Source organism: Lepisosteus oculatus, chromosome 6 (genome assembly GCF_040954835.1).
Source record: "Lepisosteus oculatus isolate fLepOcu1 chromosome 6, fLepOcu1.hap2, whole genome shotgun sequence".
NCBI classification, from domain to species: domain Eukaryota; kingdom Metazoa; phylum Chordata; class Actinopteri; order Semionotiformes; family Lepisosteidae; genus Lepisosteus; species Lepisosteus oculatus.
The window spans coordinates 56,589,115-56,598,519 of record NC_090701.1 but is presented as its reverse complement, the minus strand read 5'-3'; the positions used below and the strand labels follow the sequence as shown (position 1 = coordinate 56,598,519).

The 9,405-nt window shown below is 41.0% G+C and overlaps 1 protein-coding gene across 1 annotated transcript in view; it reads right to left on the bottom strand.

Moving 5' to 3' along the window:
• Positions 1-1,540: 1,540 nt before the first annotated feature.
• The window catches only part of vapal (VAMP (vesicle-associated membrane protein)-associated protein A, like), a 29,145-nt gene continuing 21,280 nt past the window's right edge, over positions 1,541-9,405 (bottom strand). Inside the window, exons 3-6 of the mRNA XM_006633868.3 lie at positions 8,606-8,709; positions 6,075-6,155; positions 4,171-4,350; positions 1,541-2,402 (exon numbers count right to left, since the gene is read on the bottom strand). Of these exons, the coding sequence (XP_006633931.1) occupies positions 2,241-2,402; positions 4,171-4,350; positions 6,075-6,155; positions 8,606-8,709 (527 nt within the window). The 3' untranslated portion in view covers positions 1,541-2,240. The remainder of the gene's footprint in view (positions 2,403-4,170; positions 4,351-6,074; positions 6,156-8,605; positions 8,710-9,405) is intronic.

The following is a 9,405-nucleotide window of genomic DNA, read 5'->3' as shown; positions in this document are numbered from 1 at the left end:
CTCAGTCCGCCCAGGGGCATGTGCACAGTGCTGATGGATGACTTTCAGAGAGAACACATGTGGCGAAACCTGGTCCAAACAAACGCTCGGCCCGGATTCCTCGACGATTACTGCCTTCAATGCTGTACTTGACCTCTTAGGCCTGGAGACGTCACGTTTCACCCCTTAAAACCCCTTTCACCAGTTAATGCGCTGGGCAAGGACGTGACTCGTCATCACGGACGTGTTCCTCCTCCCGAGCGCGTTCACAGCCATATTGGCTCATAGGAGGATTTCCAGTAGTGTTTCTCTGCTCAAGCTCTTTTCCCACACAAGAGGGAAACTATGGACCTTTCATTTATATCATCAGTTAGACTTGTACTGCATTTCTCACCTAATGAGAGATGACAAGCAAGGCAGTTAGATGCAACGATCCTATTCTTCAACTGCATGTACAGTACTGTATCTCTGTCAAACACGGTGAACAGACAACAAAGAAAGGTATCACCTGCTATGATCTCTCCACCCATTATTTACATCAACAAGTTTCAGACGCTCGCTGTTCTCCAGTTTCACCCTGGTGAAACTTCAATTAAAACTGCTCCGCCAACAAAGCAAAACCTTGAATTCGACCACCTCAGACATTACATGGGACCCAAGCGCCACATACAAAAACCTGAAATAAAAGCCCAATTAAAAAGCCAGAAAAGGTCTGCCCATATGTGTAAAGTGTGCTCAGTACCACTGAGTTACAGTTCATATGAAATAACATGTGGTGTTTCAAAGACATGTTTGCTTTTCAAAAATCTGCCAAGATATACTAAATGGAGGTTTGGTGTGAACCTATTTAAACTAATTTATCACCACATTTGTGTTTCAGCACTCAAGAAGAAAAAACAAGCAGCAGGAGGGAGAAGAGGAAAGCAAAGCAGGCAAGTGCTGCAGCAGGACTTCACTTCTCTATTAGGATAAAGGTTTCTGATGAGAGAAAATCCGAACGGCTAGGGCCAGCAGTCTACAGCGATCAAATTCAGGTGCAAACAGATTTCAAAAGGAATCACCTCTCAAATCTTTCTTTTTGAGAAAAGGATTGTAGCTGAATATACATTCCTAATTATTGTGTTCCTTCTTGTTCACTTCACAATTTCAGGGCAAAATTAAGTAAAGTACTTACAATAAAATTATTTAAAAAGCAGCTTTATTTCTGCCACAGAAAACGAAAAATCAGAAGCAGCCTCCTCTATAAAAGCTGGCTTGAAATGCAGAGTTAGAGGTCAGATGCAGCTCCACAGGTCAGTATGGGGAATTTAGAAGAATTCAATTTGGAAACATTGAATTGAAATATTTTTATCACAATTTACGAACATGCTACCATTTCTCCATGCAACGATGCTAAAAGTTTCTTAAAAACAATACGAGTTAGCTGATGGGACAGCACGAAACCTGCTATATTCGCCACAGGGGTGTGGGTTGAAAAAAGCAGCAAAGCAGGCACTGTAGAGGTAACCACTGAGGAAATTATACAAATACAAACAAGAAAAAAAAGAAAAACACAGAAAAAGACTTTTTTCTTTTTTTATTTCTTCAATGTTAAATACCATGGGACAGGATTGTAAGAATGGACAGCTTTTTTTCAGTCAACATTTGCCTCACAAGGGATATATATATATATTTTGTGGCAAGAAAAAAATATTAATAAAAGTCTGCATTGCTATCAGCAGGGACAGGAAAGGAATGAGAAATTTACAAGATAGGAGGCACCGATTTCCCCAGCAGACCTCTTGACATTCCGAAAGAAAGGAGGATTACGAATCGGACTAACAAATTTAATTTCAAGAGGCAATCCAGCAACAGGTAGCAAAATTTGTCATTTTTAAAAGGATTAAAATAACATTTACAAGACACTTAACATTCCATTCAACTCTTATTAAAACCACAGAGAGAAAGAGAGAACAATTCTTTACGAGTTTTCATCAAGGGCTTCTATGCAGTACCTTGACACGCCTGCTATGATGTTCTGATCATGTAGAACTTGTTTAACCCCCACCCCCTCCCCTCCTGAAGAACTGAAAACAAAAAAGGAACATCTGGTGTTTTTCTTTAGTGTGTGTGTACTAACCGTGTGAGAGATTGTTAAAGGCAAGGCCTGCTGATGATGCTGTACACAAACATGGTCACCGTGGGCCATACTACCAATGATATGGCAGGTCGACGAAAAGACATTTCCAGGCCTGAAGGAGCACGTCTGCATGCTTCTCCCTCTACAAGATGAACTTCCCTAGGAAGAATCCGATGAAGATGGCTGCGATTACAACGAGGAGAGAGGGAAGAGAGTTGGACCCGTGGTCTCTACCCATAACTCCTCCTGGGTTTGATACTATGTTGTCTGATCGAGCGACCTTCCTCATTCTCAAGCCTTCATCCTGCAAGAATGAAAACAACAAACACTCAGAAACTCAGAGGCGCTTCGTCCTTTACCACTAAGACTCCGTTTCTATGCTTAGGTACCTTGATCTTTCCCTGTTAACGCCCAGCATTCGCTGTTTGATCTAGACTCTGTATTACCTGCCTGTTTTACATTCATTTAAGCTAAGTAATCTCAGTGCAGGGGTTTTGTTTAAAAAAAGACCTGAGCAAATCCCTCTAATGAAAAAGACTATAAATAAGCCAGTGACTCTGGTGGGTGTTCAGAACAAAGCACAGACTCTAACTGGAGATGAGTTTAAACAATATAAGAATTAAATCACATTCAGGTATGATTTCTCCAAAAATCAAATGTAGCTGCAATAATATTTGTAAATGTATAAAGAGAGGGTTGTATGCGTAGCTCATAGGACAAATGCTGACCTTAACATTAACACCGTCACTGAGAAAGCTTTATAAAATTGATGTCACAGCTTAATAATATCAACATAATGTAAACTGCATCCTTAAAGTTCTGAAAGCAGTATATGCAGGTTTCACAAAATATAACACTTCAAAGCTGTAGTCTCATTTACTGTTAATTGAAATAATTCAGGGTGTTTTAGGAAAGATCCCAGCACTCTGGAATCTGGAGATTGCATGAAGCTTGAATGCCAGCGCAGTAACACCTTCTCTCTTTCCTGCCAGCAACATCCCAGAGCACGTGAACCTCTCTCTCGCTGCTGTGGTGTGATTAAACCAGAAGAAACGGTGTGCCTTGCAAGCCTCCTATATATGCAAATCATCACTGACAATACGACCTCATGTTTCACACCATGTGTGCTTCTGCCAACAGTGTGAAAAATGCCTCAGACAGGCTTATTGGACAGCTCTGCACAACTAATAACAAGTGAAAATGTGGTGTGTTCTTGAAGCTTTGGATTCAATGACCACAGAGGAGTTTGGAAAAATTCCACGGCACCACCAGAGGGCGTTCTTGAGAACTTCTGTAGTTAGCCTGCTGCAGGCCAACTGAACAAGGAGGCAAAAGAAAAACCACAGGACTGGCTGAAAGTAGAATCAAAAACAGCAGTGCTTTGCTTGAACGAGGCTTAAACAATTGAGTTATAACTCATTCACAAAACACTATGGAAAAGCATATAACAACATACATAGTTTTTACAACAACCTCTGCAAATAAGATCACAGATTCATGATGATTCTCAACAGTTTATAATGACAAATTATCAGTCAAAAGCTAACAGCAGAGCTGCAGAGAGAGAAGTCAGAGGAAAATGATGGGATACCATGAAGGACTTAAGAGCTGACAAGGACTTTCTGCAGGTGCTGTTCAGTGACAATGGTCCTGCTGTGTACTGTATATGAAATCTTATTTAGCTATGTGGTGTTTAAGCATGTTGCTTTATCGTGCTGTGTAGTATTTATAAAGGAGTTATGATGGTATTTTTTAGCCTCATTCAAATAAAGTATTCCCAACAAACTTGCACAGAATTCTTATTTTCAGAACTCAATGCCGAATACAATACTAAACCTAACATCTATTAGAAGGTGATGTTTGGAGATCTTTTATGTCAAATGGAGAGGGGTATTTTGTTTATGAAACACACAATTAGCAAGAATACTCAAAACAAAGCGTTTCAATAATGTTACAGGCGGAAGAATCAACAGATCAATGAAAGCTATCGAATATAGCTAGTAAATACAGAAGATAAAACAACACCTGAAGCACCTTCTTATTCTAAAATACTGAACAAATGATCCAATTACCTTAAGTTGCCGGTTTTCATCTGCGAATTTCATCACCTCGGACTGGAGTCTCTTGCACTCTTCCATGAGTTTCCTCATCTCTGTGTCATCCAAAGACGCGCTGCTGGGCTTTGGCACAGAGGAGCCATCTTGTTTAGATGCATTAAGGACTGGAGCAGCTTTGTTTGAATCAATGTCATTCTGCAAACCAGGAAAATCTGCTCAGAAAATTCTCTTAACACACCACATGCCTCGATGTTTTTCTAAATATTTAATGGAAAACAGAAATCAAAAGAAATGTACAGGTAACAAATCACACACTTCATGAATTTTGTTCACAAACTCACAAGCAACATTTGATTAACCCGTCACATCAGTGATTTATCTAAATTAGACATTAGGGAAAAAGCAGAAACGTTCTGTAGCTCTTCTGTAGAACATCAGTCTTTTACATTTGTCTATGACTTAAATATCCTTATAAGCTTAAATAATTTATAAATACTGTATAAGAACTCAAATGTAAACATTTGTAAAACAACGAAGAGATGACCATATTTAGGAAAATGCCAATACGTTAAAAACAGAAAGGAAAAGGGAAAATCACACCCATATGTCTATAGCAGGCCCTTTCTGACCACCACTCCTTCTTGCAAGTTAGGAGCAAGTAAGGGTTAAGCCTTTACTGTAAAGCAAAAAGGAAAAAAACATTTTGACTGGGGACCCCTTTTCACACATCACAAGTCAGCTCTTAAACAGCTGAAACACGTAGTTTATTCTTTCTTACTTTACTTTTCAGCATGGAATAAACCAAGCATTTGATCTGTGCCTCTCTTCACCAGGACAGACAAGGTGGAAAGTGTCGTTGTTATGTGGGAATGTCAAACTGTTACTGTTACGTGTCAACCTACGTAAGCAAACAGTTGGACCTTAATGTGCGCTGAAATACATTTCCACTGAAAAGCCCATCATGATCAATTCATGATCCTATCTTGAATATGGAAACATTTGAAGATCATGAATGTTAAAAAAATCCCAATCACACTGGAAGTACAGGTTTAATGAAATGAGGATGAAGTACCATAAAGGTTAGAACAATGGGCAGCCAGTGTCTGAGGAAGTATGCGTAAGGGCGAGTGGTGAAGAGGCTGACCCGAGGCTCCAGGACAGAACTGCACACCTGCTGAGCATTTAGGAGCTTTCCTATCACCCTGTCCCTAAACAGCCACCGTGGAACAAACCTGCATCCTTCTCACTTTGACCTCAGAGCTGGGGGCCAACAGAAATCCCTGCAGGTCACTCCTGTTGCTAACACTGCCGGGGGTGAGGAGGTGCCTGACGCTCAATGGGGTGCGAAACTCGTGAGCGCCCCCTGGTGTTGGGGCGGCCCTTGGTGGCCGGTGAGCTCCACTGTCTGAATTGAACTTACTGGCCTTGGAGGACTTTAAGGGGGTCACTAACCCACTGGCTAATGACCTCTGCTCTCCAGTGTTACTGTGCTATTTAGAAGAAACAAGCAGCATGCATAAGACCGATGTGAAAACAAGCAAGGCGAAAAAGTTACAAAACAAGGCAGGTGATATATAGTCAGACATGCACTTAAGAATACATCTAGAAACCTGTCTAAGAACTGACTTACTAATAGGCTGTCAATACTAAACAGTACGTGTCAATATATGAAACAGTACGTTGCATTTGGGAAACTGTGCTTCAATGATGTGCTTCATAACTTCATGAAATTGAATCCCACAGCCAAGATTAACAGATGATTCATTTCCCGGGTTTGGCGTATTAAACACCACCCACCCCTCACCACCCAATCAGAAAGAAAACCCACACACGTTATTATTTGAAGGTCTGATGCTATTTGTCTTGCATCTCGACAGGCTATAATAAATCAAAAGTTCTCTCCATAACATTCCACTCACCACTTTATCGTTTTCAGAAGGCAGTTCAAAGATGCACCTCAGTTTGGAGTCCATGAGATCATCAGGTTTTGCATCTTTCCACTACAGGGATTAGAAGTCAGCATGTTATTCATCACCCCAGATTCGACACAATAGATCGTGTCGATCACGTGCCCAACATCTGACAAAATATCAACACTTCTTGCAAACCCATTAAAATAAAACAACACAAGCAAAACTTTCTTACAGTTTTAAAACACTGAAAGAATACCTGAGCATTAAAAATAGCCCTTTATTTGATGTCCTTAATTGTTAGTATAACAAAATACCAGTGGTGTATGTTACATATATATTTGTAGTTTCAAGCTTCAGGTTAGCTGGGTTGTTGTCCAAAAATGTAAAAGTCCTGTTTCCAACTTGGCATGCAGGAAAGGCTGAGAAACACAGGAGCACTCGGAAACAGTGTGAACCTCCTTCAGTTGATTCTCTCTCCTCAGTGCTTCTGGAAACTCACCCAGCAGTCCCTGTATTTAATCAGCAGCTCGGCCCTGTCATGACCAGAGCGGGCAGACTTTCACAGAAGGCTTTCATCTCCTCTTAGCTCTTACCTGCCCAGTTCCACTCCTTATTGGCTTAACAGGACCAGTCTAACAGCTTTCTCTAGCTAACCGGCCAGCATCTTAAAGAGGGTTATGAGCAAGAGCTCCCCAGGACGGACTGGACAGATCTGCACTACGAAACGTGCCAGTGGAAATCCAGGCTCTAGCAGGTTTAACACCACATTGAATGGGTTAAATTACAGATAAAAGACAATTCTACAGCCATATTCTTAATCTGGAACTCAATGTATTTTCACTCCTTTGTTTAAAAATCTAGAATTACTTTTTTAAATTGTAATTTTTTCTTCCAATATAAGAAATGTGCATTTTTCTTGCCTTTCTATAAGTGCTTTCATTGACTTAAATGTAAATATAATGGCCACATAGGAAGATTTGTAACACAGCAGGAGCGGTAGGAACTGCATCTTGACGTGCATTTGCTGCCCTCTGGTGTTAGAAACCACCTTCACAAAATCCATTGTATCACTTCACTGTACCTTTCCAAACAGAGCCACAACAACTTTATACCATTAACCATACCTCCTGATACAATTAAAACCACAAAACGACTCATCCATCTACCTACAGGAATTTATGGGTTTTATTCCCGTTAAGTTCCTCATACTGAGCAATTCCATTTCAATTTTCTATTGGGGGCATATTCTACATTTGTTTTCAGTGTTGACTGGGGCTTGTAATTGGCATTATCCCCATTCTAGGGGCAGCAGGAGTCTTAGAACTGCCCCCAGAGAGTTCTCCCCTGCCTGTACTGCGGTTGTGCAGAAGGTGGAGAAAAATGCTCCTTGCGGGCGTGTTGTCAGCCACTCCTCACCTGCGTGTTCATGAGCTGACCCCCTAGGAATAGCTGCTAAGTCACAAACGAGGGTCAGCACACTGAGGAGCGACAGCTTGATTTACATGCCTGCGCTGTTGAAAAGGAGCACACTGGAAAGGCGGTATCGTGTTACCAAGTGCAGAAACGTGCCAACCAAGTGTCTAATCAAGCAGATAAATTAAAGGCATCATTTCTCACTGGTGGTTTAGATCGAATGGAATGAAAACCAGCAGACAAGTTTCTCCCTGTGGGCCGGGGGTGGGGAACCACCGACAACTCGATGACACAGGGTGTGTCACCAGAATGTACAACAGGCGCTACACCCTATAAAGGCAGCTTGTACTGGGTGTATAAGCATGTAGACGTTCGCCAGCTCTGTAAATCTCAATTGTTTTACTGTTTCCAGATGGAGATCAATATATCCTGCAGTTTACAGCAACAATAATAATGGCAATCGCTTGAAAATTTAACTAAAGCAGCAAGACCACAGAAGACAGGGTTTACCTATTAATATTAACAGCCTTAATGAACGTAGTGAAGTATCAGTTTTGAAACACTTCAGAAAACAACTATTTAAACGATGCAGGTATAAATATGATCTGAGTGGTAGAATTTAAAAATGTTGCAACAGAGACCGCGCCGGTTCCTTTTCTGTACTCATCGATCCCTCCCGAGTCAGGTGTGACAACACATCCGCTTCCGATTTCACAGGGGTGCAGCGGTGAGGCGCACACATCTGCTAGTGGTAATCACACTCCGACAGTGCCAACCAGCTCAGCAGCACTCCAGGAAGGTAGGTGAACAGCACTTTAATTTTACCAGTTAACCAAAAGAGATGCAGGTGAAACAAAACGTAAGTGTGATTGCGACCCGCTGGGAGTTATTTTCCACATTGCAATGCCCTGCTTCTCAGTTTATAAAGCATCAAACCTGATTCTGATCAGGTTCCCTTTCATTTGCTTTTCTTTGTGCTAACTGGCATAATGAAAACCCTGTAGCTACTCAGCAATGTTATGGGCATTCGCGGTTCATCAATCCAAAGTCCATCAGCGTAGCCGACTGAGACGAGTCCCACAATCAACAGCTGCTACTGCAAATAAAGGGAAAGACATGCTTACCACTGCCTCCAGGTCTGAAACATTAGGTGGTGCGAAGATTGTCTGTACCATAAATTTGTGTTTACTCTTCTCATTGGGGTCATAGTCAAAAGGCTGTAACATTACTGCAAAAGACAGCAGAGAACAACTATGTAAGACTTAGAAACCCCAAAAGCCCACCACCTCACATCTACCGTTTTGTATTAAATCAAAAAGACATTAGTAGGATAAGCAGAAAAGTTCCACAGTTATTTTGCCAATACTGACGTGGCTCCTGATAACAGCACAACTATAGATGACCAAGAGCAAATATTCTATGAGCAACTCTAATATTAGAAATGTAACCAACAGACCGAAATCATGAGGACCTGTAATGATGATCTCACCACTTAAAAGAAATGCCAAATATAAATACAATCAACAATGTAAGATTACTTTAAATGTTTACATTTAATTCCTCAGGTATTCCTCAACTAGGGCAACAGATACACCTTATGGCGTGTAAAACTGCTAATTAATCGGGCATGAAGTTCCATTAAGAAATAACGTAAATACTGGGGGATGTTCATTTCTAAGCCGATTGGTACATTTAGAAATTTTACTGGCTTTATTGTGATTGTATTTGGTTACTGCTTTTATTTTATTTTTTTTGCTTTTTATGCATATTTCATGTTAAAGGAAAAGACGTGCAGGTCTGTGTGCCGAGACGGAAGAGGACAAAGGCGGCAGGATGAGGAAAGGGCCAAGAGCCGACGGATTTCAAGGACACACGTTTGAACTTTTAACTAATTTCAACTAACAGTTTGCAACGCCTCTCTGCT